The sequence below is a fragment of the Meleagris gallopavo genome, chromosome 24 (assembly GCF_905368555.1).
Source record: "Meleagris gallopavo chromosome 24, MGAL_WU_HG_1.1, whole genome shotgun sequence".
NCBI lineage: Eukaryota > Metazoa > Chordata > Aves > Galliformes > Phasianidae > Meleagris > Meleagris gallopavo.
The window spans coordinates 4724147-4744061 of NC_139427.1; the positions used below are offsets into that span (position 1 = coordinate 4724147).

Genomic DNA, 19915 nt, shown 5'->3' on the forward strand with positions numbered 1-19915 from the left:
AAACTGGGGGCCCCCAGTCCGGTGATCCCACAGGGGTTATGAGGGCACCTCGGGTGTCCTACAGGGGTGGTCTGGGGCTGCCACATGCGGATGGAGCCCCGTGGGGTTGGGGACCCCCTGGGGGTTTGGGGCTGCTGAGTGGCACCCCAGGGCATGGAGATCTCCTAGGGGCAGGGGTCATCTGGGGGCACCCCTGGGGTCTGGGAAGGAGCAGACAGCCCCTGCCATGGGATCCCATGCTCTGATTGGTCCCATCAGCTGCAGCATCTCCTGTGCTTTCGTGGGCTGTGGCCAAAAAAAGGATCTCCTGTGCTCTGGCTGGGAACAACAGGACAGGATCCGCTGGGCTCAGCCTGGCCCTCGTCACTGCGTCCCCACCATCACCGCATCCCGTTCATCACCACACCACCCGCACGTCCCCATGTCCCCACAGTGACCCCGTCCCTAAGCTCGCTGTGCACCTGCCCGCCACAGCCCCATCATTGAGGTCTCCACACGTCAGCCCCCATCCCCAGAGCCCCCGTGGCCAAATAAAACCCGAATCGAATGGGCGACGGCAGAGGTGAGCGGCTTTATTGCATGGGAACAGGGAGTGGGAGGAAGGCTGGGACGGGACTGTGGGTCTGCGTTTTGGGGTCCACACGCAGGATGTGGGGTCTGCACACAGGATGTGGGGCTCTGGCACAGGATGTGGGGCACAGGATGTGGGCTCTGGCCGCGCTCAGCCCTTGCACATCCCCAAGGTGGTGCACACAGAGCGGGGATCGTCGTCATTTTGCAGCGCATCGCTGAGCTGCTGCCGGAGCTTCTTCACCAGCTGCCTGCAGATACTCTTCTGGCGTTTCCCTGTACCGCACACCTTGTCCAGCGCTGTGTTGATGGCCTCCTATGGGTCCCGGCCCCATGGTGTCAGTGGGACTGCAGCCGCTGGGTCCCCTGAGCCCGCCAGGACCCCGCACACCCCACTCACCTCATCAGGGTCGTCACCTACAATCTTCTGCAGCTTCTTCACCAGACCGACACAGGCTCTGCATTTAATCCCCTTGCCTGGTCCCATTGCATCTCCTTCAGCTGCGTCCCACTGTGCGGACAACACAGACCCTCAGGGTGCTGCCACCCATCCTCCCACCCCATGTCCCAACCCGGTGTGGGGCCGCCCCACAACGTGCCCCATGGCCAGGGCGCATCCTCACCGCAGCTGAGCCGTCCCCCAGCAGGTGCCATTGCTGCTCCCAGTGGCTCCCGGCAGCCACGTCCTGGTGCTCATCACGGGGCAGCTCAGTCACTGCCACCTGCACAGCTGGAGGTGCAGGGTGTCACCACGCTGCCCCATAGCCACCCAACACTGGGCTGGAGCATACACTGGTCACTGATATCCCTGTGTGCCCCGGGTGTCTCCAGTACCCACCCTGTCCCCATGTGCTCCTGACCCCACTGAACATCACCATCCCCGCTGTCCACAGGTTCCCACACAGAGCCCCTTCCCCATGCCGTCACCTCCACTATCTCCATGTCCCCATGCTAGACTCTGGCCCCACGACCCCATGTTCCCATCCCCACGTTTTCCCCACGTGTCCCCCAGCCCCCCACCCTCAGGTGCTGTTCCCAGGCCCGCAGCCTCATACCAGCCCCCAGGGCCAGGAGCACGATGAGAGCAGCAGCCATGCCGTCCCTTAGCGCAGGCTTCAGCCCCGCGTCCCACCCCGTGCCTTTATAGCCCCCGCGGCCGTGCGGTGGGGATGGCTGAGCCACTCAGCGTGGAGAAAACCCAACGAGGCCTTAAAATGGAGAGGGACCGATTCTCTGCCCCACACCTCCGCCCCTCACCTCCGCCTCGGGCGTCACCGCGGCAGGAAGAGGGGAGGGAGGGGGGCACGCCGGGCCCTGCTCGCTGCGCGGCCCCGCAGACACAGCGGTGCGGGTGATGCCGCCCTGCCCGCAGGCCCCACGAGGGGCTCAGGTCACACGGGCCCGGCGCTCATCCTCGGGACGGACGGGACGCGCGGGGCTCGGCGGATCCGTGGGGCCGCGAGGTCAGCGCGGGATGGAGGCCCAGGCCCCACCGTTACTATGGCAACGGCGCCCCCGCGGCCACTGCGGTTACCATGGCGCCGCGCCACTCTGACGCCACTTCCGCCCCGCGATTACGCCACTTCCGCTCCCCGAGTTCGCGCCGTTCCGTATCCCCCCCACACCCCCGATGCCCTCCGCGCTGCCTGGAGGCGGCGGGCCCCCCGTGACCTCTGACCTCTGACCCCGTACGTCACCGTGGGGGAGGGTCGTAGCGGGAGCCCGGGGTGGCTGGTGGGGGTCCCGGGTTGTGTTCGGGGGGTTCTGGGGGCGTTTGGGGGCCTTTGTGTACCGGCGACGGATGGGGGGGGACTGTGGGGGAATTCGGGTACCGGGGGGCGATTCTGGGGGGGTCGGGGGCCGGAGGGAGGGCTGGGGGCAACTGGGGGCTTTAGGTGGCACTGAGCGATTGGGGGGGGTCCTCTGGGGGGATTCGGGTACAGGGGGAGATGTGGGGAGGGTTAGGTTGCCAGGGGGTGATTTGGAGGGGCAGCGCGGGGGCTTCGGGTGGTACGGAGCGATGGGGGGGGATCATCTGAGGGGGCTGCAGATACCGGGGAGTGACCTGGGGGGCGGGTTGGGGGTTATTAGGAGCCAGGCAGGGATTCTTGAGGCACTGTGGGGAGTTTTCAGTTGCCAGAGAGCTTAAGGAGTGTTTTGAGGGGCTTCGTCTGCCAGGGAGTGATACTGAGGGACCTTGGGGGAATTTGAGCACCAGGGAGTGATTGGGGGGAGGGGAGGGGGCAGGTGCCAGGGATTGACTGGAGAGGCAGTTTGGGGATTTCAGATGTCAGGCAGCAAGTTAAGGAGCATCTTCAGGGACTTTAGATACCAGGGTGTGATCTGGGGGAGCATTCTGGGGAGGGTTCAAGTGCCAGAGAATCTTTGGGGGGCATTCAGGTACCATGGAGTTATTTGTAGGGGGGGCGTTTGGGGGCCTTAAGGTGCCCCAGAGTGATGGGGAGCAACGTTCGGGAGACTTCGAGGGCATTTGGGGCACATTTTGGGGTTCCTCACACTCCCCTTCACCTTGCAGCCCTGCAGCCATGTTCTCAGAGGTCACTCCCCAGCCGGGGCACACCCTGCTGGGCCCCCCCTCGGCCGAGCCCCCCACCTTTCCCCGCGCCGGTAGCGACTTTGCCGACCGCTCGCAGCCCTTCCGCCTGGGGGAGCGCAGCTTTGGCCGGCAGTACGCACACCTCTACGCCACGCGGCTGCTGTGCATGCGGCCCCGCCTGGAGCAGCAGGCACGGCTCCGATGGGGTGAGACCCCCCGTGCCCCTCGTCCTCATCGTCACCCCTCAGTCCCTCGCTGCTCCCCACTTTTCCTTTCCCCCCGAGGGACCCCCACATGCTGTCCCATTGTCCTGTGGCGTGCAGCGCGCTTCTGAGATCTCTTTTTCTTTTTGGAACGCAGAGCTGCCCCCCAAGGCACACAGAGCGGGGGTTGGAGCTGGGAAGGAGTGCTCAGCTCAGCAGGCTGCTTCCTGCCTCCAGGCAATCACATTCCTGGTGTTGTTGGTGCCGTTCCCAGCTTCCCCCTCCCCTCTCATCCCATCCCAGTGCCAAACCCTCACCCGTTCTGTGTATGGGACTGGCTCATCGCTCATCCCAATATACTTCCCACCCCAAAACCCAGTGGGGTGACAAAGCCTGGAGGGAGACCCCAGACAAGGGGACACCCTTCGATGGCTGCTTTCCCAGCACTGAAACAGGATGAGGGGTTTGCTCCGGAGGCCTTGAAGCTCCAGGGGAGCGTTTTGGGGAGCGGTTGCAGCGTGGTGGGGGGAGGAAGCAGTGGGTACAGGCTGAGCCACACGGCCCTGCAGGTGATGGCGTGCTGCTGCGGAAGCTGTGCCAGCTGCAGGCAGGCGAGCGGTGCTGCGTGGTGGGGACGCTCTTCAAGGCCATGCGGCTGCAGCCCTCCATCCTGCAAGAGATCAACGAGGAGGTAGGGGTGACCCCCCCGCCCTGCTGCTTCCTCCTTGGCCGCCATGCTGGCGGCACGCTAAGTGAAAGCAGCCCGGCGCCGGCACGCAGCTGGAGAGCAGCTCCAAGAGGCCACGCACCCCACAAACCTGGGGAATCGCTCTTGTCGTGTCCCCCTCAGCACAACCTGGTGCCGCAGCCCCCCCTGGCCAAGTATGTGGACCCATCGGATGAGCTGGTGCTGGAGGACGAGCTGCAGCGCATCAAGCTGACGGGGAGCATTGAGGCGTCGAGGCTGGTGACAGGTAGGGGATGGCATGGGGTGCTGGTGGCCTGGAGCGCGATGGTGAGGCTGAGCGCTCCCCCACTCGCTGCAGGCGCTGTGCTCGCCGTGTATGGCCACGAGCAGGAGGATGGGAAGTTTGTGGTAGAGGAGCACTGCTTCGCCCACCTGCCCCCGCAGCTGCCGTGGCAGGGGCCCAGCACCGATAGGTGAGTCCTTGTAGCATCCCTGCTGTGTCTCCGTACCCTGGGGACCATTCGTCCCATCCGTCTGGAGGGACACAATGGGGGCTGCAGTCTTCTGCCCACCTCCTGCCCAGGTTTGTGTTGCTGGCCTCCGGGCTGGGGTTGGGCAGCGGCAGCGGCGAGTCCCTGCTGGGCACACAGCTGCTGGTGGATGCGGTGACGGGGCAGCTGGGTGCTGAGGGCCAGCAGAGCTGTGCTGCGCTCATCTCCCGCGTCCTGCTGGCTGGGAACCTTCTGAGCCAGAGCACACAGAGCCGTGACAGCCTGCACAAGGTATGGTGAAAGTGGGGGGCCCAGCAGGAGGGAGGGGGGGGTGGAGAGAGATTATGCTCCTCACCGCATCCTCACTGCTGCAGGCCAAGTATTTGACCAAGAAGACACAAGCTGCCAGCGTGGAGGCGGTGAAGATGCTGGATGAGATCCTGCTGCAGCTCTGTGTGAGTGCCTGGGCTGGCAGAGCGGCTCCCGCAGCCCCTCGGGCCCCCAACAGCCCCACTCTGCCTGCAGAGCTCCGTGCCTGTGGACGTGATGCCTGGAGAGTTTGACCCACCAACTACACGCTGCCACAGCAGCCGCTGCACCGCTGCATGCTGCCCCTCTCCAGCGCCTACCCCACACTGCAGCTCGTCACCAACCCTTACCAGGCTGACGTGGATGGCGTCCGGTGAGGCACGGAGTGTCACCAAGGCTGGGATGCCACTGGTGGCGTGGGGTTCTGGTGTTGCACTGAGTGCACAACAAGGTTGTGCTGAGTACAAATCCTCAAAATACAGATTTTTGGGGACGTCGGGGCAAAACATCAGCGATATCTTCAAGTACAGCAGCATGGATGACTACCTGGAGATCCTGGAGTGGACGCTGCTGGCAGGACACATCAGCCCCACGGCCCCCGACACACTGGGTAAGGGGCTGCGGGGTCCCAGTGCCACGCAGTGGGGTACAGGGTCAGATTCCCCAGCTCACTCTACTCCTCCAGGCTGCTACCCCTTCTACAACTCTGATCCCTTCATCCTCACCGACTGCCCACACGTTTACTTCTGCGGCAACGTGCCCAAGTTCCAGTCCAAGCTGCTGACAGGTGAGTCCCTGCTGCTGCCCATCCCCATCCCCGTCCCCCCTCGTGTTTGACGCCCACCTGTCCTGCAGGGGAGGATGGGCAGCGGGTGCTGCTGGTGGCAGTGCCAGCCTTTAGTGCCACGCAGACCGCCTGCCTCGTCAACCTGCGCGACCTCAGCTGCCAGCCCATCAGCTTCTCCGTCTTTGGTGCCGAGGATGACAGTGACATGGAGGTGGGGCAGTGACAGCACGGCACAGACATCACCTCATCCCCCTCTGGCGCTGTACGGTGGGAGAAGCAATGCGGTGCTGCTACCAATACAGCTTTGTTTATTTGTGTAACAAAACCGCGCCAGGGCCCTGCCCCGCTTCCTCTGTGCCCGGCCGCAGTGCCACCGCCAGCTGCCCGGGCACGGGGCTGTGTCTGTGTGCCTGCCCAGCCCAGGGGCTCCAGGAGCACGGGATGGTGCCCACACAGAGCACCAGGAGGCGGGAGCGAGGGGCCGGGCGTCCCCTAATCGCCAAAGTTCACGGTGTAGGTCTCTGCGGTGGTGAAGGGCTGCGCCGTCCCCGTGCCCGCATCCCACATCTCCGTCACCGTCACCAGCTCGGTCACCACCTCCGTTTCGGTCTCCATCTCCCACGTGCCTGCTGTGGGCGGCTCCTGGCTCCAGGGCGCGTTCGTGGTGCTGCTGAACGGGACGGGCAGCACCGTGCTGGGCGGCGGGGCCGTGGGGACAGAGGCGGTGGCGGCGGTGGCGTTCAGTCGCCGCAGCCTCATCCGCTCGCGGAGCCGCTGGCGGAGCCGCAGGCGCTGGCGCAGCCGCAGGCGCTCGCGGAGCGTCATGGGGCGGCCGGGTATCACGCGGCGGATGGGCCGGTTCCCGTTCATGGCCATGATCTCGCGGATGCGCTTCCAGTTGGAGCGCGCCAGCACGAAGTTGCACTGCGTGGCCCCGATGTCGTAGAAGACGCTGCAGGTCTTCGTGCTGGGGTTGTAGCCCTCGGCCCGCGCCGACACGCGGTACTCGCCCGGGTTCAGGATGCGCCAGTAGTCCCCGCCGCTGGCTGCGGGTGGCGAGGGGGTGAGGGGGCTGCGGGGCCGTCGCCGTGCCAATCCCGTGACATCCCACCCCAGCTCCTACCTGTCCTGATGCTGTGCTTGACGCCGCTCACCACGATGGTGGCATTGGCGATGGGCTCTCCCTGCTGGTCCGTCACCAAACCCTTGATCCCCCGGTGGGTCTGCACAAAAGGGGACGAGGGTGGCACGTTTGGTTATGAGGCTACCAGTTCCTGGCACCGGTTTCCCTTGCCTACCTGCTCCATGAAGGTGAGCAGCGACTCTTTGTTGTTCTCCCACTCCTGCTGCAGCTCGCTCTCATGGGGGAACTTGTCGCAGCCCAGGTAGATGGAGAGCTCCAGGCAGTTGGTGTGCAGGTAGCTGAAGTCATTCATGCCTGCCAAAATCCCAGTGGGATCGGTGCTGCAGGTCACCACCTCCCCCACCCCCCAGCTCATTGTCACAGCAGAATCCTTTAGGTGGGAACGTCTCTTAAGACCAGTCCAAGGGGTTCCACCTCGACGCCCACTTACTGCCGGCGCGGGGCCGCCACTTGGCCCCCTGCACGATGCCCATGGCGTCGGTGACGTCCTGCGCGTGGCAGCCCCCGCGGAAGGTCTCTGTCATGGTGAGGTGTGCCGAGGCGTAGGAGATGGCCAGCCAGCGGAACACGGCATGGTCGGGCGTCTCGTGCACCTCGGGCTGCTCGTCGTCCTCATCCTCGTCCAGCGGGCGCGGGGCTGCGGGGGTCTCACTGTGGGGCCGCGCTGCGTCGAAGGGGAAGGAGACCAACTTCTCCCCACCCTGCAGGTTGGCTCCCAGCACAAAGGGGTTCTTCTCCATCCAGGCCATGACGGCTCGCGTCTCCACGGCCACCTGGAGAGGGGACGCTGTGCCACCCGTCCCATTGTGCCACCGCCGTGCTGGCGGGGTGGGTGTCCCCTCACCGCGGCGGCGTCCTGCAGGTAGTGCTCCGGGATGGGGATGTGGTGGCCCGGGAAGCGGTGCGGCACCAACTGCCGCTCCTCGGCTGCCCACAGCGGGGACGTCAGGTCAGGGAAGTTCTCAAAGAGGTCGAAGCCCTCCTCTGTCCAGTGGCCCAGCGCCCAGTTGCCCAGCTCGGAGCCCTGAGGGAGCGGTGACAGTCCCGCGGTGGCCCCGGTGCCACCACCACCCCAGTGCCACCATCATCCTGGTGCCACCGCTGCCCCATTTCCACCACCTCCCACGTGACACTACTGTCTTAGTGCCGCCACCCCAATTCCACCACCGTCCCACAGCCACCACCCCAGTGCTACCATCCCAGTGCCAACATCATCCAGTGTCACCAGCATCCGATTGCCACAATCATCTCACTGCCACCATCTGAGTGCTACCATCCCAGTGCCACCACCACTCCAATGCCTCCACCATCCCATGTCTACCATCCCAGTGTCACCACTACAGTGCTACCATCCCAATGCCACCACCATCCCAATGCCACCACCTCCCCAGTGCCACCACCCGCAGCTCCCCGCTCTCACCGCCTCCTGTGCCAGCTCGTAGCCATCAGGGTTGAGCGCTGGCACGAGGTGGATGCGTGTCTCAGTGACCAGGCTGCGCACACGGGGGTTGCCATCCTGGTACTCCTTGCACAGGAACTGCATCAGCAGCAGCAGCAGCTCGCGGCCCAGCGCCTCGTTGCCGTGCAGCCCTGCCGTGTAGCGGAACTCGGGCTCTCCTGTGGGGAGCCATGGCTATGGGGTGTGTGGGGTGCGTGGGGTGGGGGTGAGGCCACCCAGCCCTACTGCGTATGGGGCAGCACAGCCACCGGTGGGATCAGGGCCTGGGTTGGCTTTGGGGTCAGAGTTAGGGTTAGGGGCGGCTTTAGTTAGGCTAGGGTGAGGGTTAGCTGTAGATTTAGGGTCATGGTTAGGGTTGGGGTTAGCTTTAGGGCTAGTGTTAGCTTTAGAGTCTAGGGTTAAGGTTAGGGCTAGAGTTAGTTTTAGGTTCAGGTTTAGGGTTAGGATTAGGGTTAGCTTTAGAGTTTGGATAATATTTAGGGTTAAAGTTTGCAATTAGGGTAAGGGTTTGGTGTTAGCACATAGGTAAGGGTTACGATTAGTGCTTAGGGTTAGGGTTGAGTTGTGGATTAGGCCAACATTGGGGTTAGGTATACAGTTAAGGTTGGGGGTAAAGTTTGGCATTAGGGGTGAAAGTTATGGTTGGTTTTAGGGTTGCATTTGGATTTAGGATAATGGTTAGGCTTAGATTTAGAGTTGAGGTCAGTGTTTTGGTAAGGGCTAGGGCTAGGGTAGGGTAAGGGTTAGGGTTATATTTAGGGTTAGAGTTAGGGTAGGGTTATGGTTAGGGTTACATTTAGGGTTAGGGTTATGGTTAAGGTTATATTTGGGGTTAGGGTTAGGGCTAGTGTTAGGGTTAGGGTGAAGGTTATCGTTAGGGTTATATTTGGAGTTAGGGTTATATTTGGGGTTAGGGTTAGGGTAGGGTTAGGGTTAATGTCAGGGTAAGGCTTTGGCCATTGCTGCAGTGGGACAGGATTAGTGTTAGGGTTCCCTTAAGGCACAGGAGTAAGGGTGTAGCAGTGACAGAACTCAGGTCAGTGCCCCCACGTCCCCCCCTCACCCGTCTCGTGCTCCCCCGGGTTGTCAGAGATCTCCATGGCGTAGATCTTCAGCCCACGCGAGCTCTTGCCGATGTTGTAGATGCGGGTGATGGTGGGGCACTCCTCATTCACCACCTTCATCAGCTGCGGGGGGAGAGGACAGGCGCTGGGAGGCAGCGTGGGGACATGGCTGGGACGGTGCCACCGAACCCACCTGCCTCATGTCCTTGTAGCTGTGGTGACGGAAGTCCAGGTTGTCGGCTGATGTCACCTCGTTCTGCTGCGCATAGTAACTGCTGACAGCTGCGGGGACAGCGATGTGGCCGCGGTGTCCCGGGGTCCACCGCCCCTGTGTCCCCTCCCCGTTGCCACTCACGGAGAGGGGACAGCCCAGCACCTCCAGCCGCAGGCACAGGCTGCCGTTCCACGTCTGCGGATACACGCGGATGTAGCGGGCCACCATGGGCTCGGGGAACTCGGTCAGCACCGGCGTGTCCTTGTCCACGTTGCCATAGAACTTCTGGGAACGGGGCACAGCGGGGTGGCACCGTGTCCCCATTGCGTCCCCACGTCACCCCGTGCCCCCCGTACCATCTCCTCGTAGCCGTTGGTGTACATCACCCAGTTCTGACTGTCGTTGCTGAAGCCCACGTAGAAGCTGGTGACGAAGTCCTCGCTGCAGGAGGGACGAAGGGGACAACGTGGGACCCCCGCAGTGCCACCCTCAGCCCCGCAGCCCCCCGCCACCCGCCGGCCCCGTACTGGATCTGGGAGTCCCGTCCCTGGGTGATGACGCCGGTGAACTTGGTGGTGCGGCGCGTGTCCACCTCCAGCCAGTGTGCACGGCTGTCGTCCTCTGCGCACCACGCACCATCAAAGAAATCGTCCTCGTTGGGACCCGCCTGGGGACAGCAAGGGGACACGGATGGGGTGAGGTGGGGACAGGGATAGGAATGGGGATGGAGATGGGATGGGGATGGGATGGGGACAGGATAGGATGGGGATGGAGATAGCAATGCGGTGATGATGGAATAGGGATGAGATGAAATGGGAATGGGGATAGGGACTAAAATTGCGATGGAGTCATGGTGGGATGGGATGGAAAGGAAATAGGGAAAGGGATTGAGACAGTGATGGGGTGACGATGGGATGGGGATGGGGATCAAGATAGCAATGGAATGATGATGGGATGACAATGCGGTAGAACAGGATAGGGACTGAGATAGCAATGGGGTGATGACGGAATGAGGATGGGGGTGGAATGGGATGGGGGCAGAATGGGAACACGGGTAGGGATGGGATAGGATGAGATGGGGACAGGACAGGGATGGGGATGGGATAGGGGAGAAGGCGGATACGGAATGGGGACGGGATGGACGCCCACCTGCATGTTGAGGCGGCCGCGCTGCGCACCCAGCCCATGACGCAGCATGGAAGAGGCCAGGATCTGGTCATCCTCCACACGATGGGACTCCATCCCGATGGGAGGGCACCCTGTGGGGACAGGGGACAGGAAGGCCATGGCACTGCAGCGTAGTGGCCCTGAACACAGGGATGGGAACACTCACTCGTCTTCTCTTCTGGTGGTGCCAACTCATCCTCATCTGGCTCCCACTTCTTCCCACCTGGCTTTTTGGTTTTTCCTAGAGAAAAGGGCCACAGTGACGGGGCACAGGCTGAGTGGGGACGCAGGGTTGGGGGCACCCACCTTTGCTGTCCTGGCCCTTCTCCTCTGCCCACGGATCCTCCTCCTCCTCCTTGCTGCTGCCGCCCTTCTTGGGCTTCCCTGGTGGGAGAGCATCATAAGGGATGGGAACAGGGACAGATGTGGGAATGGGAAAGGGATAGAGATGGTACAGGGACAAGGACAGGGATAGGACAGGGACAGGGATCAGACAGGGACAAAAACAGGACAGTCGGAGATAGGGATGGGGACAGGGCTGTGCCACTGCCTCTCACACGGCTTCAACTTCTCCTCATCTGTCTCCATCTCCTCCTCTTTCTCCGGCTGCTTCTTGGGCTTGGGCGGTGGGAGCAGCCCGTAGCCAACTATGGGGTGGGGATGGGAGTGAGGGGCTGCGATGCCTCTTGGAACCCTGCAGAGCCCCCTGGGAGCAGGGGATGGGTCCGGGGGTCACTCACAGTCGTCGTAGTCGGGTCGCTCCCAGCCCTCCTCGTAGTCACGCTCCGTCACGGGGCCGGGCAGCGGTGCGGGGGGCTCCTCTGGTGTGGCTGGGGATGGCCAAAGGGTTTGGGGTGCCTATGGGGTCCCCTATGCCCCTGCAGGGTCAACGTGTCCCTACGGTGTCTTCATGCTACTGTGAGGTCCCCCCTTATCACATGGGGTCCCCACATCCCTGAAGGGTTTCCTCTGTCTCCATGAGATCCCTACAATCCCATGGGCTCCTCCATGTCCCTTTGGGATCCTCTATAGCCCCTATAGGGTCCCCATGTCCCTGAAGAAACCTGCGCATCTCTACAGGATCCCTGCAACTCTTGTGAGGTTCTCATGTCCCTGCTGAGTTCACATGCCATTATGGGGTCCCCACATCCCTGCAGAAACCCATATATCCCTGTGGAATGTTCATATCCCATGGGATCCCTGTAACCCCCATGGAGTCTCCATGCCCCTGCAGGAACCTGGATGTCCCATGGGATCCCCACGCTCCTGTAGGGTCCCCCTGGGCCTATAGGGTCTCTGGTTGTGTAGCGTCCCCATTTCCACACAGGAACCCACCCATCCCCATGGGATCCCTCTACCTCTAGAGGTCCCCGTGCCCTTATATAGAGTCCTAATGCCCACATAAGGGACCTCCACGTCCCCATCGATGACCCCTGTAGGATCGCCATGCCTCCATGGGGCTCCCTGCACCCCCACACACCGGGATGTCCCCATGCCCTCCCCATCCCTGGTGACCCCAAACCCCACTCCCAGCCCTGGGGTCACCCCCATCCCCGTGTCCCTGCACTGACGAGGCGCCGTCTCCGGTTGGGGCCAGACCCGGTCGGGTTTCCTCCTGTTTGGGGGTTTGCGGGGCTTCTGCTGCCGCCGGATGTACTCAACTGGGGCAGAGGGGGACACTGATTGTGGGGCCGTGAGGGGATGAGACCCCACGGTCCCCCGTGAGCCCCAGCACCATACAGTCCTCATAGTCCTCCCGCTCCAACTGCTCGTTGTAGTCCAGCGTCGGCGGCTCCGGCTCCTCGGGGACCTCTGCAGGGTGACACGGGGACGTGGGACACGGAGGTCGGGTGGTGACATTAGGATGTGGGGTGGGCACAGGGAGGTGGCGGCACGGGGTGGCTCTCACCTGCCTCAGGCTCAGGGCGTCGATCCTCCCGGCCCCACTCCCAGCGCTGGGTCGGCCGCTCCTCCAGCTCTTCTGGGGACAGGGACACAGGAGGGGTGTCGGGGTGGGACATGGCTGGCGTTGCGCTTTGCCCCAAAAGAGCCCCTTGGTGCCGCCCCCCCGCTCACCTCGGTCTCTGCCATCCTCCTCCTCCTCCTTCTCCTCGGGGACCCACGGCTGCCCCACAGACAGCGATGTCCCGGGTCCGTCCTCACCCCGCGGGGGCTGTGGGGCTGTGGGGGCTCCCAGGGGGTGTCGGGTGGCTGCGGTGGCCTCGTGTCCAGGGGCTTCTTGGTGGCCTTGGGGGGCTTCTCCTTGGGGGGCTTCTCCTTGGGGGGTTTCTCCTTGGGGGGCCTCTCCTTGGGGGATTTCTCCTTGGGCTTCTTGGAGCCCTTGGGGGCTTTTCGGAGCCTTTGGGGGCTTCTCCTTGGGTTTCTTGGGGGGTTTCTCCCCGTCGGTCTTTTTATCCCTGTCCCTGTCCTTCTTGGAGCCCCGGGCTCTCTCTTTGGGTTTCTTGGTAGGTTTGGGCCCTTTGTCCTTCTTGGGCTTCTTGGGTTCCTCGGGCTCCGTCAGCCGCTGCGGGGGCTCTGTGGGAGCAGGGTGGGATGGAGGCAGCCCCCTGCCAAGTGCCCCCAACCACCTCTGTGCCCCCACTCGGTGCCCCCAGCTCCCAGTTGTAGCCCAGTACTTCCAGTTCTGTCAATCTCAGTTCACACCAACTCATTTCACATCCCCTCCCCCCCAGATCCCCCTGTGCCATTACCCCCATCCCAGTGCTCTTATCTTGTTTCCCCTTATCCCAGTTCCCTTCATTTCAGTGCTCTCATCCCAGTTTCTCCCATCCCAGTCTCCTCAATGCCTCCCGGTTCCCCTACTCCAGTTTCCCCCACCTCAATTCTCCCCCATCCCAGTGTCCTCATTCCAGTTCCTCCCATCCCAGTTTCACCACTCCAGTGTCCCACGCTCCATTACTCCCATCCCATTACACCCATCCGATCACTTCCATCCCATTACCCCCACCCCAGTTCCCCTCACCCCTTCACACCCCATTATTCCCCACCCAGTACTCTGTTCTCCCCCCATCACCCCTACCCCATTATACCCCACCCCATCACCACCATACCATTACCCCCATCCCAGTTCCTCCCTCCCCAGTTCCCCAGTCCCACCCCATTACCCCCATCCCATCGCTTCCATCCCAATACCCCCACCCCATTATCCCCTCCAGTTCCCCATTCCCACCCCATTACCCCCATCCCATTGCTTCAATCCCATTACCCCCACCCCATTCCCTCCCTCCCCAGCCGCCCATTACCACCCCATTTTCCCCATCCTATTACCACTCTCTCAGCTCCCTCTATCCCATTTTCCCCTCCCCATCCCCATCCCATTCCCTCCCTCCCCAGTCCCCCATTCCCACCCCATTACCCCCATCACTTTCCCAGCTCCTTCAATCCCATTATTCCCACCCCACGACCCCCATCCCATCGCTTCCATTCCATTACCCCCATCCCTATGCCCCCCACCTCATCATCCTCCCCCCAGTCCCACTTTCCCACCCCACGACCCCCATCCCATCACCCCCCCCGCAGCCCCCCGTACCCCCCCGCCCCGCACTCACCGCCGTTCCCCGCTCCCCGCTCCCCGCCGGTCCCGGGCTGAGCTCCGAGCCGCACATCGTCGCCGTCCCCTCCCGCAACGCCGTCCACGGGCGCCAGGAAACCGCGCAGGAACTCTTCGATCTCCGCGTCCGTCAGTGCGGGAGCGGCGGGGCCCGGCCCGGCCCCGGGCAGCAGCGGGAGCAGCAGCAGCAGCGGGAGCAAAGCGGCGGAGCGGGGCGGCATGGCGGAGCGGCACCGGGCGGAGCGGCACCGGGCGGAGCGGGACGGGACGGGACGGGATGGGATGGGGGGGGGGAGGGGAGGGGCGGCACCGCCCTGCGGGGGACCGGAGCGGGCCGGAGCGGGACTGATGGCGTGGGACGGAGCTGCGATGGCGTTGCACTGATGTTGCACTGATGTTGCACTGATGTTGCACTGATGTTGCACCGGCGCTGCATTGGCACTGCACTGGTGTTGCACTGGCGTTGCATTTGCATTGCACTGGCGTTGCATTGGCATTGCACAGCACTGCATCGCCACTGCGCCCCATGGCATTGATGCTGCATGGGCGCTGCAGGGCAGCAGCACCGCACAGCACCGCACCGCACCGCACCGCACTCACAGCTGCTTTGCTCACGCTGCTCAGGCCCGGCTCCCCATGGCACCGCACGGGAACGGGCACAGCGCTGTCACTGCCTTGGCGCTGGGCTCAGGACCACTCCTCGGTGCCGCCCAGCACGGGGTCACCCCCGTTGTCCCCATCCCGCTCCCCCAGTCCCTCCACCAGGCCCCGCAGGCTCCCCGGGTCCCGCGGAGGCCGAGCCACGTGGCTGAGCCCCCCCGCGTTCGTCACACGCGTGGCCCCCAGCCCGGCTGTGACTCAGCGCCCAGACACGCCGCGGCGGGGGTGGCCGGCGAGGGGGGCTGCCCTGTGGCGACCACAGCTTCCAGTTCCTCCCAGTAACTTCCCAGTGCCCACAGTTCACCCAACGCTCCCCAGTCCCTCCGGTGTTCCCGGTCCCTCCGGTGCTGCCCCCCCCAGTATCAATACAGCCCCCCCCACACACTTCCAGTCGCCCCATCCAGCAATCCCAGTACGGGACATCCCCCTCCAGTATGACTCCCAGTGCTGCTCCCCAGCCCCAGTTATAGTTCCCAGCACAGCTCCCCCCTGTACATCCCCATAACCCCTTCCCCACCAGCAGGGCTCTGGGACCCCCAGACTCCCGGCTGGGGTCGCATGCCAGCAGCCCCCTCGTGGCCACGTGCTCGGGGGGGGGGGACATGCAGGGACAGGCCCGGCCCCCCCCGCCCCCTCCCACGTCCGCACCCTTTCCTGCTTGAGTCAGCGGCATCTGACTGCTGCTTCCGGGTGTCCCGCGGCTGTTGGGGCGTCTGCCTGTTTGTCTGGGTGTCCGTCTGGCTGTCCTCCTGTCTGTCCGTTCACGTGGCTGTCTGTCATTTGGGGAGTCCAGCGGTCAGGTTGTCCGTCTGTCTATCCATCAGGGTGTCCTGCCCGTCCTTTTCCTTCTGTGTTTGTCCAGGTGTGCATCTGTCTGTGTAACTCACAGGGGTGTCTGTCTGTCCAAGTGTCTGTTCATTGGGGTGTCCATCTCTCGGTTAGGTTGTCCATCTGTCTGTTGGGGTGTCTGCCTGTCCATTGGAGTGTCTGTGGTGGGGATTGTGTCCATCTGTCTGTTGGGGGTGTCCATCTGTCCCTTGGGGCATCCATTGTCCGTTGGGGTGTCTGTTGGAGGATGGTGTCCGTATGTCTGTTGGGGCACCCATCTCTCCATAGGGCGTCTGTGGTGGGGGTCTGACCACACTTCTGTCTTTCTGTCCATCAGGGCATCCATCTCCCTCTTGGGGTGCCAACCCGTCTGTCCATCCGTCCATCGCTCTCCCCACCGCCTTCCCAACACCATGTACACGGCCCTCCCCAAAAGGTCCCACACCCTCCACACCCTCCCCCCACCCTATAACCCCAAGGACCCCTCACCAACGCCCCTCTCCCTGCAGCGGTTCCCCCTTCGGCCCCGCGCCCACCCGCCCTGGGCTGCACATCTGGCGCGTGGAGAAGCTGCGCCCGGTGCCGGTCCCTGAGAGCTCTTGGGGTGTTTTCTTTTCGGGGGACGCCTATCTGGTGCTGCACCTGGGGCCTGAGGAGCGAGCCCACCTGCACCTCTGGATTGGTGAGCATGGGGCGATGGGGCAATGGGGGGGGTGTGGGGGTCCCGCTGAGCTGTCACTGCCCACTGCAGGTCGGGAGGCGTCGCAGGACGAGCGGGGGGGCTGCGCCCTGCTGAGCACCCAGCTGAACGCGCTGCTGGCCGAGCGCCCCGTCACCCACCGCGAGGCGCAGGGCCACGAGTCTGATGAGTTCATGGGCTACTTCCCCCATGGCATCACCTACCAGGTGTGGGGCTGGGCACCACCAGTCAGCAATGAGCAGCACCAGCGGGCTCTTGGGTAACCCTAAAGGGCTCCTGGGCATCCCAACAGGCTCTTGGGTAACCCTAAGGGCTCTGGGCATCCCAACAGGCTCTTGGGTAACCCTGAAGGGCACTGGGCATCCCAACGGGCTCTTGGGTAACCCTAAAGGGCTCTGGGCATCCCAACGGGCTCTTGGGTAACCCTAATGAGAGCTCAGCATCACCAATGGGTGATGAGCATCACCAGTAGCTGCCTGGGTAAACTTGATGGGAGCTGGGCATCGCCAATGGGCAATGAGCATCACCAACGGGCCATGGGGCAACCCTAATGGGATTTGGGCATCACCAGTGGGATCTTGGGTAACCCTGATGGGGCCGATGGGTGCTGGCCATGGGTCAGTGCCCATGCTGGGCGCTCAGCACACGGTGCCGGCAGGAGGGTGGTGTGGACTCGGCCTTCAAGGCGGCGCGGCGCAGCGCTGGCCCTGGCCCCGTGTGCCGGCTGTACCAGGTGAAGGGCCGCAGGAACATCCGGGCCACGGAGCGGGACCTGAGCTGGGCCAGCTTCAACACCGGCGACTGCTTCATCCTGGACCTGGGAGAGGTGCGTGGCCGCGTCGCTGCCGTCCCTTCCCTGTCCCCCCGATCCTTTTGCTTGGTGCAGGAAGTGCAGTGTGTCTGTCCGGGTGTCCGTCTGTCCGTTGGGGTGTCCTTATGGTCATCAGGGCAGCTCTCCATCTGTAGGGCAGGCTGGCTGTCCTGCTGGGTGTCCATCTGTGGGGTGTCTGTCTGTCTGTCAAGCATCCATCTGTCCATAGGGGTGTCCAGCTGTCCATCTGGGTGTCTGTTCTGAGTATTGCTCTGTTGGGTTCTTCACCTTTCTGCGTGTCCCATCTGTTGGGGTGTCCATCTGTCAAAGCATCCATCTGTCCATAGCAGCATCTGACTCTTTTCCCACATGTCCATCTGTCCGTTTGGGAGTCCATCTACCAGGATGTCTGTCTGTCCTTTGGGATGTCCCTCTGATGGGGTATCTGTCTGTCAAAACATCCACGAGCCCATAGGGGTGTTTGGCTTTCTGGGTGTCCAGCGATCCTTCTGGGTGTCTGTCTGTCCTTCCACAGAGCTCTTCACCCATCTTTTTGGGTGTCCATCTGTTCCAACGTCTGCCTGTCTTTCCGGGTGTGCATCCATCCATCCATCAGGGCACACATCCCTTTGGGTGGCCATGGACACACGTTGCCATCCCTGTCCCCAGACCATCTTCACGTGGTGCGGGGCGCGGAGCAACGTCCTGGAGCGCAGCCGGGCACAGGAGCTGGCTGCAGCCATCCGTGACAGCGAGCGGGGCGGCAAAGCGCGCCTGGAGACGGTGGTGGACGGCGAGGAGCCCCCCGAGATGCTGCAGGTGCTGGGCCCAAAGCCCACTTTGACGGAGGGCAGCCCTGAGGAGGACGCAGCGGCCGATCGGAACGCAGGGATGGCCGTTCTCTACAAGGCAAGGCACGAGGGATGCGTGGGGCTGGGCACGGCTTGGGGACCTCCATGCTGCGGGCTGGTTGGCCTGCAGTGGGTCAGGTTGCCCAAAGCTCCATCCAGCCCGTCCTGGGGCAGCCAGGGCTTCACTGTGGGTACGTAAGGGATGTGTGGACATGGCTCTAAGGGTCAGGTTGGCGGTCGGACTCGGTGATGTGAAGGACTTTCCCACCATAGATAATTGTAGGATCCTTTGGGCTGTGTGGCCGTGGGGCTGGGCAAGGACGAGGGACACCGAGGCGGTCGCAGCAGGGTTTGTCCCTGCTGGGGATGGGGGTGACACGGTGACCACCCCAGGTGTCGGACGCGACGGGGCGCATGGACCTGAGCGAAGTGGCCCGGAACTGCCCCTTCAACCAGAGCTTGCTGTGCCCTGATGACTGCTTCGTGCTGGACACGGGCGCCGGGGGGAAGGTCTACGTGTGGAAAGGTACCCGGGGATGGGGATGGGGCAGGGGACGGGGCCACCCTCCGTCTGGCGCTGACGTCCCCATCCGCAGGGCGCAAAGCCAACGAGCAGGAGCGGCAGGCGGCCCTCAGCGTGGCCGAGCAGACCATCACCCGCATGGGCTACTCGCCCCACACACAGGTGGGTGGAGGTGGGTGGGGGGCACGGGCCACGTCCTCCCATCCCCATCGTGTCCCCATCGCCGTCCCGCAGGTGGAAATCCTGCCGCAGGGCCACGAGACGCCTCTCTTCAAGCAGTTCTTCAGTGGTTGGAAGTGAGGCGCACCGTGGGGACAGGGCAGGGACAGGCTGTGACCCCATTCCCACACCCACCGTATTCCCCACACCTCCATCCCTGTGCCAGCTCCAAGCCCAACCCAGCCCTGCGCCATCACCCCACCCTTACCGTATCCAAGGCCATGCCATCCCCACACTGTCTCTCTTTAAGCCCACGCCATCTACAAGGTCATTCCTCCCCCATGCCATCTCTGTCTCTAAGTCCACGCCGTTTCCATGCCCACGTCATCCCCACACCACCCCACTGCCACCTCTATCTCCAGCCCCATTTCTGTGGCGTCCCATCCCAGTGCCAACCCTGTGCCCCATCCCGTGCTGTCCTTGAGCCCATGCCCCCCACGCCCATCTTTCCTGGATCCATCTCCATGCCCATGCTGCCCCCGTGCCACCCCCCGTGCCACCCGCCTCTGAGCCCGTGCCATTTCCCTCTCCACATCTACGCCACCTGCATGGCCATGCCATCCCCATGCCACCTCCCTCTCCAACCCCACTGCATGCCATCCCTTCTCAGTGCCATCCCATGCCGTCCCCAGGCCCACACTGCCGTGCCACGTCCCTGCCGTCACCGCCGTGCCCACCTGCCACCCTCACACTGCACAAATAAAGGCATGGTGTGAACCCACACTGCAGCCCTGGAGATAAAGGACGTGGGGCTGGGGACAGCAGGGGGGGACAGCGGCCTTGGGGCAGGGTGGCCCAGCAGCACCCGTGGGTGCTGAGGTGACTGGGAAGCAGTGGGGCACTGCAGCCTGAGCACCCCTGGTGCCACCCACCCTGCCTGTGCCAATTAACCTCTTCTCACCCATTCCTCCCCCCCGCCCCGACAATGCCCCCACGCCTGGCTGTGGTTTCTGACCCATTGCAGAATACATTCCGCTCAGCTTCCTCTTAATTAAGGGTTCCTCATTAGCGCTGGCAGCTGTTAGAAAGCTGCTCTCTGTGCCAGCGCTGCACCAAAACGCCACCAGTGGTGCAGAGAAACCCTCAGCCACAGGCTGCG

The 19915-nt window shown here is 63.4% G+C and overlaps 4 protein-coding genes across 6 annotated transcripts; 2 read left to right on the top strand and 2 right to left on the bottom strand.

Moving 5' to 3' along the window:
• Positions 1-552: 552 nt before the first annotated feature.
• On the bottom strand, positions 553-1821 carry LOC100539384 (saposin-C-like). The gene is made up of 4 exons (XM_085242888.1): positions 1626-1821; positions 1194-1300; positions 971-1081; positions 553-886 (listed from the first exon to the last, which is right to left on the bottom strand). Exons 1-4 carry the CDS (start codon positions 1663-1665, stop codon positions 722-724), a joined length of 423 nt encoding a protein of 140 aa, XP_085099014.1. The 5' UTR covers positions 1666-1821; the 3' UTR covers positions 553-721.
• A 293-nt stretch (positions 1822-2114) lies between these two features.
• POLD2 (DNA polymerase delta 2, accessory subunit) lies at positions 2115-5930 on the top strand. The gene is given in 12 exon segments (XM_085242884.1): positions 2115-2258; positions 3107-3333; positions 3900-4021; positions 4181-4304; positions 4377-4491; positions 4602-4800; positions 4884-4964; positions 5035-5074; positions 5077-5191; positions 5301-5428; positions 5504-5605; positions 5674-5930. Coding segments are annotated over 11 exon segments (1398 nt in total). The 5' UTR covers positions 2115-2258; positions 3107-3116; the 3' UTR covers positions 5829-5930.
• Positions 5894-14517, bottom strand: AEBP1 (AE binding protein 1). The gene is given in 22 exon segments (XM_085242874.1): positions 5894-6651; positions 6729-6828; positions 6904-7043; positions 7180-7522; positions 7594-7773; positions 8170-8366; positions 9272-9395; positions 9466-9771; positions 9843-9927; positions 10014-10153; positions 10636-10745; positions 10820-10894; positions 10960-11037; positions 11211-11300; positions 11394-11483; positions 12225-12314; positions 12394-12465; positions 12563-12634; positions 12730-12837; positions 12840-13009; positions 13011-13188; positions 14223-14517. Coding segments are annotated over 22 exon segments (3525 nt in total). The 5' UTR covers positions 14446-14517; the 3' UTR covers positions 5894-6097.
• A 1013-nt stretch (positions 14518-15530) lies between these two features.
• CAPG (capping actin protein, gelsolin like) lies at positions 15531-19537 on the top strand. Of its 3 annotated transcripts, none has more exons than XM_085242885.1 (9): positions 15531-15684; positions 16050-16148; positions 16222-16394; positions 16464-16618; positions 17071-17238; positions 17893-18132; positions 18468-18600; positions 18671-18759; positions 18832-19537. In XM_085242885.1, exons 2-9 carry the CDS (start codon positions 16126-16128, stop codon positions 18895-18897), a joined length of 1047 nt encoding a protein of 348 aa, XP_085099011.1. In that variant the 5' UTR covers positions 15531-15684; positions 16050-16125; the 3' UTR covers positions 18898-19537. The 3 variants fall into 3 exon arrangements, with proteins under 3 accessions (XP_085099011.1, XP_085099013.1, XP_085099012.1); XM_085242887.1 differs by having other exon boundaries at positions 15538-15746; XM_085242886.1 differs by having other exon boundaries at positions 15597-15615.
• The last annotated feature ends 378 nt before the right edge of the window (positions 19538-19915 follow it).